The 19,613-nt window shown below is 55.5% G+C and overlaps 1 protein-coding gene across 3 annotated transcripts in view; it reads right to left on the reverse strand.

The window, feature by feature from the left end:
• KCNN3 (potassium calcium-activated channel subfamily N member 3) overlaps positions 1-19,613 on the reverse strand; it is a 142,277-nt gene that overhangs the window by 26,153 nt on the left and 96,511 nt on the right. For all 3 annotated transcript variants that reach the window (XM_079761597.1, XM_079761599.1, XM_079761598.1), the window contains exon 4: positions 1,483-1,624. In XM_079761597.1, the coding sequence (XP_079617723.1) occupies positions 1,483-1,624 (142 nt within the window). The remainder of the gene's footprint in view (positions 1-1,482; positions 1,625-19,613) is intronic.

Consider the following 19,613-nt stretch of genomic DNA (forward strand, 5'->3'; position numbering starts at 1 on the left):
ACCTGAGGGGCTCTGAAAGGAAGGCTCTCCCCGGGGGGATAATGGGGCTGCAGAGGAGGCTCCCCCGGGGAGGGCTGGGCAGCCACCCACGGAGGCCTAGGACAGCTACCGGCATCCTGTCCTCCCTCACCCCCCACCGCGACCCCCACGGTGCCCGGGCTGACGGGAGCTTTCTTCTCCGGAGCCTGTGTCTGGGATTCTAGGAAGGTGGCCCAGGAGCAGTGGCTGCCTGGCCTGGACCTAAAGCTCAGCAAGGCCAAGGAGCCGCATCCCCGGGCCAGGGAAGGCGGGGGTGGAGGCTGGGGACGCGAGGACCCGCCGACCCCGATGGCGTGTGCAGCTCCTCATGCTCACAGAGCACGTTCACCTAGAGCCGTGGTCGGCAACCTGTGGCTCGCGAGCCACATGCAGCTCTTTGGCCCCTTGAGTGTGGCTCTTCCACAAAATACCGCGGCCTGGGCGAGTCTATGTTGAAGAAGTGGCGTTAGAAGGAAGTTTAAGTTTTAAAAAATGTGGCTCTCAAAAGAAATTTCAATCGTTGTCCTATTGATGTTTGGCTCTGTTGACGAATGAGTTTGCCGACCACTGGCCTAGAGCATCGCCATCCCTGGGGAGGGCAGGGCAGACCGGGTCTTCCATCCTCGCTCTGCACTCGGGAATGCTGAGGCCCAGCAGGCTGGGTGCCCTGCCCAGAGCCCACGGTGAGGACCAAAGTGGGAATTCAGACTCTGAGTCTGACTCCCCCTCCAGGTCCTCCCACACACGGTGCTTCGAGGGCCCTGTGATGGGCAAGGGTGTGTGTTGGGTGGGGGTGGCAGGGCGATGGATGCAGCCCAGCTGCTGGGCACCTGCAGGGGGATGGGGATGGAGTCACAGTCTCCCTGATGCCAGAGCTGGGAGAGACCTGGCACTGGGAGCCCAGCGCCCCAACAGGCAGAGGTGGACACCAACGTCTGGAGAAGTCGAGGGCTTCTCCCCGCCAGTGGCACCCAGTCCCATGCAGGCCCCGTGTGGCCTCTCAGCGCTCTCCCCATCCCTGCCTCCCTGAGCTCAGCTGCGTTTAGCAGATGCCAGGCCGGGTCTGGGGGCAGGAAGGACAATGAGCTGCATGTCTTGATGCTCACTGGGGCGGGGGGAGGGGGGGAGCACCCTGGGCTGTCCGGTGGTGGAATATAAGAAGGGGGGTCAGACCCATGGTCAGCTTCACCCAGCCCGTTTTGGGAGAGGGGGGTGGACGGAAGGGGGGACAGTGAAGAGACCATCAACTGCCAGGAACCGGGACCTGTCCCCGCCTTGGAAAAGGAAACACGCGTGTGAGAAACCATTGCGGAGTCACATCTGCCTCTGTGTGCACAGACATGCACGCTGGTCTGTGAGCGAGCAGCCGCCCCGCACCCCGACCGGAAAGGCCCCTCTGTGCTCGCAAAGAAGGGCCCTGGCTCGGAGGGCAGGGAGGGGGGACGGGCGGAGGCAGGTACTCACCATGATGCCGGTGAGGAGGCACACGCCTTTCCCACAGTATGTGTGGGGCACCATGTCCCCATAACCAATGGAAAGGAATGTGATGGAGATGAGCCACATGGCACCCAGGAAGTTACTAGTTACGTCCTGCTGGTCATGGTACCTGCCAAGGGGAAGACAGGAGTTAGTCGAAGGAACTGCCATTGCCGAGAGCACAGGCCGCGGGCAAGTCCTCGCGGGGAAGGAGGCGAGACCGTGGGCTGGGGCGGAAGCGGCGGCGATGGCGACACCGAGATCTCTTTAGGCGACTGCAGGTGCCGGGACGCTGCCCGCCCAGGTCCTGCCTGCGGCTCCCGCTCCCCCAGCCCCCACGGGCTTGTCCCAGAGGTAGATGCTGGGTCACGGTTTGTACCGGATGGGAGACGTCCCTTTGGTGCTGGTAACATAGCTTTGGGTGAAATCATGAGGCAATAAAATTTAGATTTTTCCCTTTCAACCGACAGTCTAAATGCATGTGGATGTGATTAATTTGAAAGCACAAGCTCCTGAACAGGGAAAATGTTAAAAAAAAATTAAAAAATCACCAAACATAGTTAGCAACTTCCTGAAGGTTGATGGATCCCCAAGACTGGCACCTCCCGGCATCTGGAGGGGGGCCCTGGTGGGTTCTCAAGAGCTGTTTCCCGGGGTGCTGGGCTCTCTGCTGAGGGCTGTCTATCCCTCCAGGGCCTCCAACCGGAAACATATCACACCATTCCCTCCGCCCGGTGCCCAGTCCACCATCCTTTCCCTCCCTCCCTCCACCCCAAACACCAAGGCGCCCGGTAGTCAGGCTCTGCCAAGCGCTGAAATACAGGGACCAACAGGACGCGGCCTCTGCCTCGGGCCCTCAGCCCAGGGAGGGTCTGTGGGGATGCAGACGTTTGCAGGAAGGTCAGTGAGTGAGTAGACGGGGCGCCTGGAGACGGGAGGGAAAGGCCAACGACCTTGGTCCCAAACACAGCAGGGGCAGTCTAAGGCTTCTGCCCCCCGGGCAGGCCGGGCAGGGTCCCAGGGGACGGAAGGCCTTCGGAAAGCCCAGGGCTGGCTCGAGTGCGGGGCTGGCCGCACCAGGGGTGCCAGGGCAGGCAGGCGGGTCCTTTCTCAAATGCTCTCCAACAGGATCCGCCTGAGCGACACACCAGGGGCCCTGCATTTCATCCGGCAGGGACATCGCTCCTCGATGGAACCTCCCCACCAGGCTCGGGGGGGCCACCGGATGGGAAAGTTGGGTCGGGGAGTCCACACCAACCCGGCTGGAGAGAGCGGAAAGCCACTTAGAACTCTGATCCGCAGGCTGAGTTGCCAAGGCGCGTACACGGGTCAATGCACGTGGCGGGCTGGGGACGGGGTCCGGCGGAGAGAGGCCTCCAGAGAGGGTTAGCTACCGGGGCCGGTGCTCTCCCCGCCCCCGCAGGGCCTGGGGCCAGGTGGGTCATTGGCCAATGTTGCTCTTCCTCCCTCTCCCCTCGGTCGGGTGTGCAGGGAAGGCTGCGGGCACAGGTGCACCTGGAGATGGCCTGGAGGAGGCAGAGCTCTGCTGGTCGGAAGGAAGATGGTGGGCACGTGAGTCGGGAACCCAAAGGGACAGAGTGACCGACGCCATTTCTCAGCTCCTGCTGTCCTAGTGGGAGCCAGACAGCACAGCCTACCGTGTGACCGGCACTTTGTATACAAACACTCTCATTCTCACAACATCCGGTAAAATATTTTTTTAAAAAATAGGTTTTTCTTGCCCTGACCGGTTTGGCTCAGTGGATGGAGCATCGGCCTGCGGACTCAAGGGTCCCAGGTTCGATTCCGGTCAAGAGCATGTACCTTGATTGCAGGCACATCCCCAGTAGGGGGTGTGCAGGAGGCAGCTGATCGATGTTTCTCTCTCTCATCGATGTTCTAACTCTCTGTCCCTCTCCCTTCCTCTCTCTAAAAAAAAAAATCAATAAAATATATTTTTAAAAAATAGGTTTTTCTTGATTTCAGAGAGAGGAAGGGAGAGGGAGAGAGAGAAACATCAGTGATGAGAGAGAACCATCGACCAGCTGCCTCCTGCACACCCCCTACTGGGGACTGAGCCTGCAACCCGGGCATGTGACCTGACCGGGACTCCAACCGTGACCTCCTGGCTCACAGGTCGATGCTCATCCACCCAGCCACACTGGCAGGGCCTGTGTATTTTCCCAGGTAAGTAACCGGGAGCACAGAAACTCTGGGTGACTTGCCCGAGGACACACAGGAAGTAAGCAAAGCTGCTGAGTGCCTTGGGGAAGGGCGAGGTGGTTTTAGCAAGAAGAGGGCGCAGGGTGCCAGGAGCAGGCGATGAGGGGGCTTTGGAGACCAGGGGTCCGCGTTTGGAAGGCCTCGAATTCCAGGAGGAGAGGTTGGGATTTTGTCTTAGAGATTTGGCTCCCGAGCAGATGAATGACAAAACGACACGGCCTGCTGGGGAGAGCGGTCTGCAGGTGGTGAGCAGGATGTTTAAAAAGGTGGGACACAGAGCGGGGGGAGCCAGGGCGAAGCAGGAGCGCGGCGCCAGGAGGGAGGTGCAGGTGCAGCCTTCCTCGCCCTCTGGAGCCTGGCCCCGGCAGCTCCCCGTGAGCACATCGGTGTGGGGGGGCGCTGTTCAGCCCTAACTTGAGTCACCACCAGCCCCAGAGCTGCCCTCACAGGACAGGCAAGCCTGGAACCCCAGGGATCTCTGAAGAGCAAACATCCCCCTGCCCCAAGGCTCACTGGTGAGACACCTTCCCTGCCCTCTCCTACCTGCTTCACTCGCTGCCCAGCGAGGTTCTGTGGCTACCCTGAGGGCACCCTGCTCCTGCCAGTTGCCTCATTTCCCCGGGATGGGGCCTGTCCCTACTCATCTGGTCACACTGGAGCAATGTAGACAGGTGATACCAGACGTTTAAAAAAATATATATATATATTTTTATTGATTTCAGAGAAGAAGGGAGAGGGAGAGAGAGATAGAAGCATCAATGATGAGAGAGAATCAATGACCGCCTGCCTCCTGCAGGCCCCACACTGGGGATCGAGCCCACCCCCCGGGCATGTGCCCTGACCAGGCATCGAACTGTGACCTCCTGGTTCATAGGTCCGATGCTCAACCACTGAGCCACGCTGGCTGGGCGGTACCTGACTTTGATCCCCAAGATGGAGTGCGCCCTTCCCCTGATGTAAGGTGCCAGCCCTATCCCAGCTCTGACGTGGTTTTGGAGGGGCAGCTGCCCTGCTCATTCCACTCCCCACAGCCCAGGGCCCTCAGGCCACCACAGTCCCCGCCACTCCCAGCATGCTCTGGGCTGGGAGGGATGGTGGCCAACCCTGGCTTGCAGGGCCTGTGCTGAGGTGTGATGGGACATCCTTCCCTGGAGGGGTGGACTTGGGAGCCTGTGAGACCACCAGACTCGGTGACAGCTGAGTGTGGGGGCCCAGAAGGGGGGAGACTTAAAGGTAGCTCCGTGCCACAAGCCAGCAGCAGGTGAACACATGTTGCAAAGTCAGAGTCGGGCATCAGTGCATCAGACGCATTTCTTGGAAGAAGTCTTGGGTCAGAATGGCGAGGTGGGGGTGGTGGGTAGGGAGGAGGCGAGCAGCTGGTCTAGGGCTCGGCTCGCCTGCCTTCAAGCCCCAGCTCCACCTTAAGTAATTCCGTGGCTGTGGGCAAAGGGACGTAACCTTTCTGTGCCCGGTTTCCTTATCTGCTGATGGGAGGATTAAGGAACGTAATCCACAGTGCTCAGCCCAGAGGAGGGGCACTAAATGTCAGCAGAGCCCAGAGTGGAATTAAGCACACGGCAGCAAGTCACCTGTCTCTTTCTAAGGCTGATGTTTGATTTACTGCTTCATTTTTCTCTAAATTCCCTTTCAGTCCTTTTGGGTTTCCTTTTTGTTCACCATATAAAATCCGACTGGTGCTAACTATGTGTGCTGAGGAGAGAAGAAGTAGATCTTGAGGATGTCACTCATTCATTGTAACACTTCACCAATCTCTGTCCTCGGGAGGGGGCTCTAGAACAGCGGTCGCCAACCGGTGGTCCGCAGACCACTGGGGGTCCGTGAGGTCTGAAAGGTTGGCGACCGCTGCTCTAGAAGATGCCGAGTCAGACAGACACCCTACACTCCCGTGACCTGGGGCATCGTCATAGATGTAAGACTCACATGTGACTCGCCAAGCAGGAAGTGATGAGTGAGAGAGCAGGCCTGGTGATTCATACTGTGGGAGTGGGGAGGAGGTAGAAATTATATCCAAACCTATTCACAATTTTAGAGTGGTTTACACTTGTCACAAATTCACATACAAATTTCATGCTATTTTTTTTTTTTACAATCGAGAATTTTTTGGGAAAAATAGTTCCTTGTTTTTCATTAAGGGCTAAGAAGGAAAAGGCGTAGTTTTTTTTTGGGGGGGGGGGTCGGTTATTATGCTTATTCACTTATCATTAGGGTGTAGACTATGGTTTTTCACTTTTTAATATTATAAAAGAAATGTATGATGGTATAAAGATGACAGATTAAACACACATGCTGTTTTTGCCCCTTCTCAAATCCCTTGTTAGTTTCCTGCTTTTAAAAATCAGCAGAGACCCAGGAATCCCCGGACAGCTGAGTAACGTCTCTAGCATTCAAGACACACGCCAAATCAGCCAATGAAACAAAGAAACAGAACTCTGGATCAGATACAGATCATTCGCAGAGAACGCTTGAAGAAATCCTATAATTAACATTGTAAGAGAGATAAAACAAGATATTGGACCCGTGAGACAAGCATGGCATGCTATACCAAAAATTCTTCCTGAAGGGCTGGAAGATAAATTGAGGAAGACTCCCAAAGACAGAAATGAAAAGAGGAGAGAAAATAGAAAATTAGTCTACCAACTCAAATATTAATAGTGTCAGAAAGAGAGAACCGGACAAAAAGGAGAAGGAAAAGGAGACAGAGAATGAAGGAGAAGAAAAGAAGTAAATACATAATTAAAAAAAAATTTCCATAAGCGAAGGACACAAGTTTCTAGATCAAGAGCCCACCATCCCTAGCAAAGTGGATGAAAATAGAGTCACACCAAGACACATTATTGCGAAATTTCAGAACACCAGGGAGAGGAGGTGATTCTATGGTGCTTCTAGGAGAGGGAGAGGGAGAGGGAGAGGGAGAGGGAGAGGGAGAGGGAGAGGGAGAGGGAAAGGTCAAATACAAAGAATCAGAAATCTGAGTGACTTTGGACTTTTTTACAGCAACACTGGAAGCTAGAGGGCCATGGAACAGCCTTCAAAATTCTGAAGAAAAATGATCTCCAAACACGAATTCTACACCATGGAGGCCAGAATCCCAAACCAGCCAAAGGGATCCGTTAAGTCTGAGAGTGGAATGAAGACACTTTCAGATGTGCAAGGCTCTCCAAGATTTGCCTCCTCTGTCCCCTTCCTCGGAAGCCACAGGCGGGAGGGCGTCACCCAAACCAAGGAGTGAGCCCCAGAGAAGGAAGCCCCGGGGTGAAGGGCGCAGGAGACAGGTGGTGGAAAGAGGCCCAGGGTGAAGGCCATGCACCAGGCACAGAGGGCCACCAGTCCAGACGGGAGCAAGTCCGAAGCTCGGGAGACAGTTCTCCGAGAAGATGAATGGCTAGAAAGCCTGATGCGCCTAAACATCTGGAGAAGGGAGTCAGACAACCGCCAGCGTTTGGAGTTAAACGAGGGATCAATACACAGAAAAGTGAGCAAATGAACCAACATGGTGATTAACCAGAATAAAATGAAACTTCTGCAGGAAAAAGAGAAGTTATCGTCCTTGACGACGAAGGCTCAACTATGAATAGAGTCAAATTCGTGTTGAACGAGTAATGCAAACAGTGATTACTGATCTAACCAAAATTATAATATAATGATGAAAAGGAGAATGGGGGACAGGACGAGTTCAAGGGGCGGAAAGGAAGCCACCTCCTCATCTTCCCGGGAGAGGCGGGAATAGGTAATGCCAAAACTCACGCATGAAAAGGTAGCAATACAAGCCCGTTATCCAGAGACAGGGAGGTAAACAATTAGCAAAAGGAGCTAAAAAGATTAGTTATCTATGGCTGTACAACAAGTTGCCCCAGGACTTAGCAGCTTAAATATCATTTGCTATTTCACCGTGGCGTTGGGTCAGGAACTCAGGGGCAGCCTGCATGGGTACCTCCGGCTCAAGGTCTCTCAGGAGATTGTAGTCAAGCTCCGGAGAAGGGTAAATGGGAAGGACAATTGACTCTAAAGTGCACGCATGTCTATAACTTCCATAACACAAACATGAAAACCAAGCCTGAGAGAAAGAAACCAAAAACACATGTCATGTGAAGCGAAGCTAGGAAGCACGAGCATAAAATAAGCACTCACTACCCAACCCTGCCCTGTTGAATCTACTTATGTGTTCTCTCCACCCAAAGCCCTCCCCTTCCCCCCAAGAGATTATCAATATCCTTAATTTTATGCTTTTCATGACCTTGTTTTTCTTCAGATAGTAGTGTTTCCACACGGGTGTGTACCCCTCAGCCACAACCACGTGAGTGAGCTTGGACACAGGAACCCTTTACGTTGAGCCCTGAGGTGAGGCCACACCCCTGTGTGACAGCTTGACGACCCCGTGCACGATGCCCCTGAGCTCTTGACCCTTAGCAACAGTGAGATAGCACTGTTTGGCTGTTTGTTTTATCGATCTTAGAGAGGGGAAGGGAGGGAGCGAGAAAGAGAGAGAGAGAAACTCCGGATGTGAGAGAGAAACATCGATTGGTTGCCTCCTGCACACACCCTGACCGGGGACCGAACCGCAACCTGGGTACGTGCCCTGACTAGGAATCAGACCTGCCACCTTTTGCTGTACCCAATGATGCTCCAACCCACGGAGCCACCCAGCCAGGGCGATTAGAGTCCTCTTTGCAACCTGTTCTAAGTACCATCTCAGAGCTTAGCACAGAATGGTTGTTCAGTAAATACTCTCTGGAATGAATATGGCCTGCTGCTGCTTTCCCTGCCTCCCGGGAGAGGGATGCGTGCTTCAGGAACTCAGTGAAGCCTGTTAAGATCTCTTCGGCAGATAAACTTCTGTCCAAGTGGCTACCAGCTATCACGGGCTGGGAGTCAGTTCTCGATATTCAGAGGAACTCGGCTTCTTGACAGTAGCTGCAACCTAACTCTTTTCCCATGAATCTCCGCGATGGGAGGTCTCTGGCCACTTGTTCTGGGGCTGGGTTTTTTGTTGGAAGTTTTCCGGAATCCAGCCAGGCCTTCTGCAGGACTCTAGCCAAAGTGGACAGCTTTGTCTTCACCTTCCAGTCACCCCCCAGCGCCACACAGTCACACCCGTGCCCCTGCGAAGGCGGGGTATTGCCCCGGAGTCCTGGGCGTTACGCCGACTCCCACCTCTCCCTTGGCCCAGGCCTTGACTATAACCAACTCCTAATGATCAAGTGCCCGCCGTGCACCAGCGCACGCGAGTCCCGCTCCGGGGAGAAATGGACATTCCTTAAGGGCATAATAAAGGTGAGTTTAGGATTTCAGACATTTTTGAAGAGTGTGAAAAAGTACCACTGGCATTTAAAGTTAGCTGAGGAGTAAACGGCTATGGTGACTTCAGAGCTACGACTGCGTGTTTCGGCTAATCAAGACAAAAACAAAGTCCTTTCTTTTCTTAAAAACAATTTCCTGTATAAACGACTTAGAATGTGAGATACATGGCTCTGAGGACTCAGGACTGACCGCATGTGGACTCAGGCGCGGCCCGCCTGCCCACGGTGAGACAGGCGTAGAGACAGCCACTCCTCGGCGCTTCGTTCCGATGGCTGCGTCCTCCATTTGGTGTTGGCTTTGGATTTAGGAAAACAAGGACGTCTCCTTCTACTAGCCCAGTGGTCGGCAAACTCATCAGTCAACAGAGCCCAATATCAACAGGACAACGACGGACATTTCTTTTGAGAGCCAACTTTTTTAAACGTAAACTTCTTCTAACGCCACTTCTTCAAAATAGACTCGCCCAGGCCGTGGTATTCTGTGGAAGAGCCACACTCAAGGGGCCAAAGAGCCGCCTGTGGCTCGCAAGCCGCAGTTTGCCGACCACTGTACTAGGCAGCTCAAGGCAATAGCCCTGGGTCTTGCTTCCCAAGGCCAATCTAAGTCCAGTCTTTCCTATCCGGCCCCAGAGCTAACAGCCTGGGTGCGAGGCCTCAGCGACTTTTAAAGGGGGGAAACCACCATCACCAAAACACGACCGTTCTGAAGGACAGGCTGCACCTCGCCCCCGGCAGACACGGGGTTCGCGTCCCGCGGGCACGGCTGGCGTCGGCTTCTCGCACGGAGGCGGCCGCACGCGTGCCTGGTCAGAGGTGGAAGAGTCGGGACATCTGGCGGCTGTCACACATCTGGACGCCATGTCTCACAGCCGTTGGTGCGAAGTCTAAACAAGACACCAACCAGCTCAGCCTTTTTTTGTGGTTTTTTTTTAAGTGTGTGTCTCTCTTCTCTCGTTCAGCGAAGATGTTTTGTCCTAAGCCTCCACTTCACAAACGGACACGCCATGCGAGGGGAGCCAGCTGCCGCTCCTCGCACAGCCCGTCTTCTTCAGCGAGGGGCGCGCTGCCAGCCCCTTCGAAGGGTTATTCAGTTAAAAACCAGATGGCTCATCTGGCAAACCCTCCGGAGTCCGTCTCTCCCTTCGCAATGTTTCCTTTCTACTTATTAAAAATATTTCCATGTTTCCCGATTTGGAGACGATTAATAAAAACGCATGAGCATGGAGAACAACAATATGTTTGGAAGAAACACTGCTCCCCTGGGAAGCGTGTCTCCCACAGGATTGGGAGGTGGCGTGGCGGAGGGAGGGGCGGGTTCAGACCCCAGTCCCGCCGCTGCCCCGCGTGGCCTCCGTCAGGGGCTTACCGCTCCACACCCTGGGCTTTCCGTCTGTGAAACCTCTCCTGGGATCGCGCTGATGGTTAAATGAGGTGACACGCACAAGACCAGGCATAGCACCTAGCGCATATTTGGGGTTTAATAAATGAGATTATTCAGTTAACAACTACACATGAGGCCCGACTATGCGCGAGACTTCATGGACCTTACAGTACAGTGAAGGAGGCCTACACCAAGCAACACGAAAGGAGGAGAAGGAGAAAGAAGGAGAAGGAGAAGGAGAAGGAGAAGGAGAAAGAGAGAAAAGAAAAGAAAAGAAAAGAAAAGAAAAGAAAAGAAAAGGAAAAAGAAAAAAAAAGAAGTGCCCAGGAGGGGCGGGGGTGCACTCAGCAGGGAGCTCCTCTGGGGTGCCCCACTTACACCACCCAGGACTAAAGGGGTGGGCTGGGGCGGAGGACTCCGGGTGGAGGGACTAGCTTGGGAGAAGGAGGCCAGGGGGAGTGGAACGCCCGTGGAGGCAGAGGGACCACGGAGGGCGAGGGGGGAGGGTAAGGAGGTGCTTCTCAAAGCCCCGGCACTGGGCTTCCATGAGTGGAGCGGAGTGAGCACCCCGGCTGTTGGCCTGCACTGTCGCCTGCACCCCTGGGCCCTCGCTTCCCCCCCCCCCCCTCTATGTTTCTTCCCTTCCCCTCTCTGTCTGTCTTCTCCGCGGCCTTCTTTGGACGCTGTCCTCGCCTCTCCTTCTCTCTCCTCTCTAATTTCCCTTTCCCCGGCTCAGCCTCTGCTCCTTCCCTCCTGTGAGGACCTCAGTGGGAGCCCCACCGGCGGGGCTGACAGTCCTGGTGGGGACCCCCCGTCTTTGCTTCAGGGTGGTTTTGCTTAGCCAGCAAGCTTGTACAAGGCACCTGCCAGGGGCCAGCTGTCAGCGGCACAAGATGGAGCCCCGCGGGAAGGCAGCACCTACAATGTGCAGTGGGAGGGCTGCGCGGAGTAGGAACACACATCCTCGTCCTCCCGGGGCCACAGACCACAGCGCCCTGCTCTTCTGGTGACCACGTGCCCCTCGGGGTTTCACTGTCACCACCAGACTCTGAAATAGGCCCGACCTCCCCTCTGAGCTTCAGGCCCGCGCAGCTGTCCGCCCGCGTGGAACATCGCCGGGGGATAGCAGGCCAGTGACGCTCAACGTATCCTACAGCTGAACCCTGCTCGCTACCTGCCCCTTCCCAGGCCCCCTCCACACCCGCCCCTCTTCCTGCATCTCCTTTGTGGGGACCAGACCACCCTCTAGCCAGGTCAGGACACTGGGCATTTTCCTCCAACTCCCTCCACCATCACCCCCTCCCATGAGGCAGGCCTGTCAATCTGGGCTCCTCCAGCTCTTTCTACCCTGTCCCCAGCGGGAGCGGCATCCGGTCCCCTGCACATCACTACAGCGGTCCCCAACTGGCCTCCTTGTCTCATGGTCCTCCCAGTGTCCCCCTCAAACCCCCCCCCCCCCCCACATTGCAGCCAGGGGAATCTTTCCAAAACACAAGACCCTCCCCTGCTCAAAGCCCGCCAGTGGCTCCCACTAGCCTAGGGTGGGGCGGGCCGGGGTGCGGTGCGGAGACAGTGTGGTGCACAAACCCTCTCTCCAGGACGCACGGCAGTGGAAATGAACGTTTGTGAACGATCACTGTTTGTGTCAGGGAGTTTCCGGGCTGCCCCGTGATGACATCGCTCTCACCCTCCTGCGAGCTGATTCGCTTTCTGGGTGGCAAGGAGGGGTGGCACGCCAGCTGGCCCGGTGGAAACGATTTATAACCTGGGCACACCCGCTGCGCAAGCCAGGCGTCCGAGTGCCAACTCGCCTGCATCGCCGGATGAAAAGAAACACGTCGATAAATAAGGCCGGGGACGGTTGGCTTGATGGAGGGATACGTCAAAACTCTTTCAGCTGGTGAAAGAGGCCTGGCCCCTGCCTACCCTTCTGACCTGAGTGGAGCTGACCCCGTGGCAAACAACTGCTGATCCTCTCTCCCACCCCGTTCTTCTCCCACCGCTGAACCCTGCTCATGCTGGCCCCTCGGCCTCCAGTCTCCTCTGGCCCCCCAATCACCTCCTCCAGAAAGCCTTCTAGATCACGCGTGTCAAACTCAAAGGCCAACACCGGCCAAATAAACGAGGCATGTGGCCCGTGGGCCGCGAGTTTGACATGCTTGTTCTACGTCAAGCGCTCTTTGCAGAGTTCCCTGAGCCCCCTGTTCCTCTCTGTCCCCTCCCACCACGAGGACCGATCCTGTGCTCATTCCCAGGGCTTGCACTTCTGCACGACAGGAGCCAGCCCAGGTGGCCGGGCGCTCGGAGGAGGCTCCGCAGATGCTGGAGGAGGCAGGGTGGGGAGGCTTTAAGCCTGGTCCTTTCTCACGCTCCTCTTTGGGCCTCTGCTCTCCCTCACGGCCGCTGTCTCTGATGTTCATTCCGCTCCACCCGGCAGCGGCCTCCGTCTGCCGCTGGTGAGCTTTTCCCTCCCGACCGAGGCTTTTCCAACATCCGTCAGCAGCCACGGAGTGTGACTCGGAAGCAACGGGGCATCCCAGTTCCCAGTTTTTCAGATCCAGAGACAAGAATAACTGGTTGGAACTCTTGCAAAATATTTCCTCAAAGGCCTGAGAGGTGATCTCTTTCTCGTCTCACTTTACTTCTGGGGCGGCTTCCGGGAGGCAGGTAGGACTAGAGCCATGTAGGCCTATTTGACGAGATAACGGCCGTCATCCTTTGTCAAGCATCAGCCAAGCGCCACGTGGACCACGCCTGCTGCGCACGACCTCATTTCATCCTCACAATAACGAGATCAGGGCTGTCCTTTCCCATTTTCTTGAGGGGGAAACACAGGCTCGGCCAGATTAGGGAACTTGCACAGAATGAAACATCCACCCAGGGAGAGAGCCTGTGTGCATGCGAGCTGGGGCCTGGCTGACTGCACATCCCCGTCTCCGACCATAGGACACCCTTGAGGAGGTGCCGGCTCAGCAAGGCCGAGTGGAGAGAGGGCTGGGGCACTGCCCTTCCTTGCGTATCTGATCCCGGATCTGTATGTGGTCCCGGATCTGTATCTGATTCCGGATCTGTATGCGATCCCGGATCTGTATGTGATCCCAGATCTGTATGCGATCCCAGATCTGCATCTGATCCCGGATCTGTATGTGATCCCGGATCTGCATCTGATCCCGGATCTGTATGTGATCCCGGATCTGCATCTGATCCCGGATCTGTATGTGATCCCAGATCTGCATCTGATCCCGGATCTGTATGTGATCCTGGATCTGTATGTGATCCTGGATCTGTATCTGATCCCGGATCTGTATGTGATCCTGGATCTGTATGTGATCCCGGATCTGTATGTGATCCTGGATCTGCACTGCAGCGAGCCAGCCTCACAGGGAGTCAGCCAGAGCCACGGCTGCCCTGAGCAGCACGTTGATTGTGCGCAGTGCAACTCCAGGAGTGCCCTTCACCGTGACTTCCGTGTGAATGGCGCCCCCTGGAGGGCAGTGCTGCACAGCAGTGGTCCTGGCTGCGCCTGGAAGGGAGGGAGGGTGTTGTCCTCCTCTGGGCCATGCTTTCTAAAGGGAATTAAAGACAGGCAGCTCCCCGGGGGAGCCAATGTTGAAGCGGGCACAGAGCGGTCCCACCTGGGGCAGCGTTAGTGTGGGAGGTGGGTGGGGGCCGTCCTGTGACCAAGAACAAAGAGAAAGAGGCTGGAAAAAGTTCCCTGGGAAGGAGTTTCCTCGATACTGTATTCCAGTGGGCGCTCTGGGGGGATGGCTTCCCCTGCCCCTGAGAAGAGGGGGAGCCCAGGAGCAGTCCGGCCGGACTCAGGGTGAGGGGGAAGAATTCCGACTCAGCCGAGGCAGCCACCGGATCTGGGGACGTGGCTGCAGGGCTCCGGGGGGCACTGCTGGGTGCTCCCTGGCCCCGAACCGCCTGCACGTGTCGTGCGCTTGCCTCTAACCTCTAACCTTCCCACCGGCCTGGGCGCCCAGGCGGCACACTTCCCTGGACTTGCGGAGTGGCCTTTGGCCGTGTGGAGGGTGACAAAGTCTGGGGCAGGCAGGGTCTCAGGGACCGGTCCAGGCCCACCGCTCACACAGCCAAACCACCCAGACCTTGGTGTCTCTGATTAACTGGGCAGTCCTGGTACACATCCGAAATCACGCTAATTCTGAAGCTCGGTACTGGACGGGGAAAAGAACGGAGCCAGCCAGCACACACCCAGCTTTCCGCCCCAGGGGGCTTCGCGCCCAGGGAACTTCGGAGCCTCCAGAGCTGGCATGCCCCGAGGTCTCGGAGCAGCAGCTGGAAGGAAAGGCCGCGTATGGGGGCTCAGGCTGGGGGGCCTCCGCACCCCTCCCTGCTCATCTCCACAGCCCAGAGCGGAAGGAAGGGGTGCAGCTGGGGCCAGACCGCCCCCAGCATCAGCATCACTTTTTTTCCGCCTCTTGAACGGAGAGATTCTTACGGGAGGGAAAGAAGGAGCAAGACAAAGAAGAGATGACCCATCTGGAGAGCTCTGCTCGTCTGCAGGGCCTGCAGAGAGGGCAGGAAGTCCCTAGTGTCAGCCGCCCCCTCGGAGCTCTGGGCCACAGGCGCTTCGGGCCCTGCCCGCGCCGAGCGCGGTGACTCTCCAGCACTTGTCCTTCCCCGTTGCCCACCCGGAGAGCAGGCAGGTGGGGACCGGCAGCCCCACCCTGAGGCTCTCAGGGGCCTCGATGGAAGGCCACGATGTCCGGGAGGCTTGCCCCGTGAGAAGGGGGTTCTCCCAGGGAGCATCAGCCCAGGGGCCGGGACTCCCCGCCACCTCTGGGCCTTTCTGGGGAGGGAGAGGCCAGCACGGACACAGGTCCAAGGCCTGGGCAGGAGGCGCTCTGCCTGTTGGGCCAGCTTTGTCCCTGGGAGTCCCTGAGTCCTGGGCTGCCTCTACCTGACAAACCTCCTTCTTTCAGGTAAGGGAACGGAGGCCGGGAGGGGCACCCTGGGCCCAAGGTCACGGTGCGTCTCACCCTGTGCTGCCTCTGTATACCCCGCGAGGCACCAGTCACGTCGGCCCGGCCGGGACGGTGGCCCCAGGAGAAAGACCCTCCCCTGGGAGCTCAGACTCTCCCACTTGCTGTGTGACTCTGGACAAGTTGCTTCCCTTCTCTGGGCCTTGGTTTCCTCACCTGTAAAACGTGAGGATTTGGTTCCATGAGCTCTAGCGCCCCTTCCAGTTCTAAGGTCAGTGTTCCTCTGCTCACGCTCTGCTACCCCCTCCACCTCCCCGCTCCTCCCAGGCGGCTTCGCAGACTGCAGGCCTTTGGCACCCCTTTGGGAAGAAGATGAGGTGAGACTTAGGCTCAGGTGGGAACCCCCTAGCCGCTGTCACTCAGGGCCAGCCACACCTTGGGGAGCCACAGCAGGTGACCACCAAGCTACACAGAACCTCCTCCGGCGGACTCTAACCAAGACTTCTGACCACAGAACACCTGTAATTCCTGAATCAGCACAGGCGAGGGTGAGCCGGTGCCTCCGCCATCATACAGCAGCCAGCATGGCTATTCCGTCACCATGCAAGCCAGTGCGTCTGCCGGTCTGTCTCTCCCCTCCCCCGCTGCCCCCGAGAAGCCTCTGGAGGCTCCTGCATCCCAGGGTCCCAGCCCTGGCTCTGTTTTACAGGAAGCAGCCATCACAGAAGACACTTGTTACCCGTTGCCAGGCAACAAAATGCTGCCTGCACACGGCAACCCACCTCTGACACTTCATGGGACTGAACCCAGCAGAGGAGAGGAGGCTGCCAGAACAAAGGAGACGCGTCGGGAGGGAGAACGCCGGAACGCAAAATGAAAGAGCCCAGACAGCTGCAGAAAGCGCCAAAAAGCAAACAGATGGGGAGAAAACCCGACGCACTGGCAGGAGGGAGACAGAGAAAGAGCCATGGAGGCAAGTCCTCGGGTGTCAAGTCCCCAAAAGGCCTCTTATTTGTTTTTTTCGGTCAAATCTGTCACGATTAGAGTGGAGCTGTTGATAAGGAAGGTGATGGATACGATAACGACGACGTGGGTTCCCCCCCGCTAAACCCTTGTCTCTCGGCTTCTACTTTTATCTGATGGATGGTTTTATTAAAAACACCCTCAAGCAATGGCACCCTTCTCCACAGACGTTCCAAGGAACACAATCATTATTCTCTGAAACAAAGATCGCCGCTGCCATCCTCACCATTCACTCGCCCAAACGCAGGCCATTCATCCGCTTGTTAGCTTGAGCGACCGGGGGCTCTGGAATCTGCGAGCACCCAGTGGGTCCACGAGAACCAGAGCCAGCCTCGGCGATGCTCAGGCTGGATGACACCCTGGCCGGCCGCCACGGGGACCTCAGCGGGAGGTGTGGGGACAGCAGGGGTGTGGCGCTGGCGGAGGACTCTCCCTCTCCGGGCAGGAGCCCTGGGCCAGCAGTGAGGATCTGCCTCCCTCACCTCCATTCCCTAATTTCTAAAATCGGAAAATGACTCCTGCCCTGCCCACGTCAGAGGGAGCTGGGCCCCGGAGGAGAAGCTGCGTCGATGGTAAAGCTGTGAACTAGAAGGTAGTTTTTCCTTATTTATTTAAAAAGTCATCCCTAACCTCCTACAAGTGCTGGACACTCTAGAAGATGGCCTGTGACAGGCCTACCATCTGCCGGGGACCAGCAAGCAAACAGCAACCTCCCACACGGGTGAGCGAGTTCCCCCGCTGCCCTCGGCGTCCGTTTTTCCATCCGCGAAATGGCGGTAAGACGGCAAAGGCGCGTGGAAGGGTTAAGTGGGGTGATGGACGCGAGAAGCACTGACATGCGCTGACTACGCGCTGGCTCCTCCTCGGGTTGGAGGTCATCCCGCCCCAGGCTTTCAGGACCCTGGCTCAGCGTCTCCCCGGCCCGCAGGCGTTGCCTAATTTGGCCGCAGTGACCGTCTGGCAACCTCCAGGAGAGAACAGCCTAATTTCTGAAATAATGAAAAGCCTCAAGATGCATGTATTCCCTAAGCAAAAGGCAAAGTTTCAATTATAAATAAGAACAAAACAAATGAAGAATGCTGGTAACTAAGTGGGAGCAATTTCATATGTTAAACTTGACAAAGTAATTACAAAGCTATTGCCCAATTAACTGTGTTCACATTTACTTGACTCTGTAAGTAGGAAAATATAGTTGTTTACTTTATTAATTTTGACATAGACTTTCTCAGAAAAGGCCTAGCCGGTCTCTCACCCTGCCCCTCCCCATAAAACGGACGTGGCATTCAAGGAAACCGGCCGTTTCTACCTGCTTCCACTAATGGGAAGTGGCTCCCAAGGTAAAATGACTGGTTTTCGCCCTGGCCAGTGTGGCTCAATTGGTTGGGCGCTGTCCGTGCACTAGAGCAAGCATGTCAAACTCAAAGGCGAACACGGGCCAAATAAACGAGGCATGCGGCCTGCGGGCCGAGAGTTTGACATGCTTGCACTAGAGCAGTGGTTTTCAACCTTTCTAATGCCGCGACCCTTTAATACAGTTCCTCATGTTGTGGTGACCCCCAACCATAAAATTACCGTATTTTCCGGCGTATAAGACGACTGGGCGTATAAGACGACCCCCAACTTTTCCAGTTAAAATATAGAGTTTGGGATATACCTGCCCTATAAGATGACACCGGCGTATAAGACGACCCCCGACTTTTGAGAAGATTTTCCTGGGTTAAAAAGTCGTCTTATATGCTGGAAAATACGGTATTTTCGTTGCTACTTCATAACTGTAATTTGCTACTGTTATGAATTGTAATGTAAATTATCTGTGTTTTCCGATGGTCTTAGGTGACCCTGCTAGCGGTTCTCAACCTGTGGGTCATGACCCACAGGTTGAGAACCGCTGCTGTAGAGCCTAAGACCATCGGAAGACACAGATATTTACATTACGATTCATAACAGTAGCAAAATTACAGTTATGAAGTAGCAACGAAAATAATTTTATGGTTGGGGGTCACCACAAATGAGGAACTGTGTTAAAGGGTCGCGGCATTAGGAAGGTTGAGAACCACTGCACTAGAGGGTTGCAGTTTCGATTCCTGGTCAGGGCACATACCTGAGTTGTGGGTTTAATCCCTGGTCAGGGCATGTGTGAGAGGCAACTGATTGATGTTTCTCTCTCACATCGATGTTCCTCTCTCTCTCTCCCTTTCTTTCTCTCTAAAAACAAATCAATTTTAAAAATTACTGGTTTTCTATACCACCAAACACAATTTCTGTCTAGGTACCAGATAGCATACCCTCAAACAAATTATAAAATGACGTCATAGCCCAAAATAAAAGAAAAACTTTTTTTTTTTTTTTTTGCGCATTATGCTTTCTCCTTTAACCCCTACACAGTTACATAAGACAACTCCCCAATTTAACAAATACCCCAAGAGTCCTATGGCAGGCAGTTAGGGTCCTGGGGTCCCAGGCCTGCACTGCCCTGCAAGTCAGGGGATGGGGCCAACCCCTGAGCCTTGCTGAGTCGCCATGTCCTAATTCACAAAATGTGGAATCTGGACTCCGTTCTGCCCGGTCACTCCCAGGGCCGTGGGGAGAAACAGAGGAGCGAAGTGTTGTATTGAATGGTTTCCCCGGCTTCTCATGCCTTCTCTTGTCCGAATTTCATAGCCTGCCTAGGAAAGCGTGTAAGACAGGCTTTCCCGCCAACTTGCAGGTCAAAAGAACAAGGCCCAGGGAAGGAAAAGATCCAGTGTTTGTCAAGGACCAGCTACAGTCACAGCCATTTGTCTTAGTTAGTGAAGCGGAAGTGCCTTGCCCACGGTCATGTGGCTGGTCCACAGAGCTAGAAGTTTTTAAGGTGCTGGAATGTATGTAGTGGTAGCATACACGGAGTGGCCAGATTATTATAATCTCTGAACGCATAATAATCTGGCCACTCAATATATATATATATTAGAGGCCCGGTGCATGAATTCGTGCATGGGTGGGGTCCGGCCAGCCTGGCCAGGGGGAGGGGACATGGGCGGTTGGTCGGCCTGCCTGCTGGTCGAACTCCTGGTTGAGGGGACAATTTGTATATTAGCCTTTTATTATATAGGATATACACTGAGTGGCCAGGTTATTATGTGTTCAGAGATTATAATAATCTGGCCACTCAGTGTAAATTGAAGCCAGAGAAGTGACTTCTGTAGCCTGGTGTAAGATGACAGGAATCTATATTAATGAGGGAGCAGG

This window comes from Cnephaeus nilssonii (genome assembly GCF_951640355.1).
Source record: "Cnephaeus nilssonii genome assembly, chromosome: 21".
NCBI classification, from domain to species: domain Eukaryota; kingdom Metazoa; phylum Chordata; class Mammalia; order Chiroptera; family Vespertilionidae; genus Cnephaeus; species Cnephaeus nilssonii.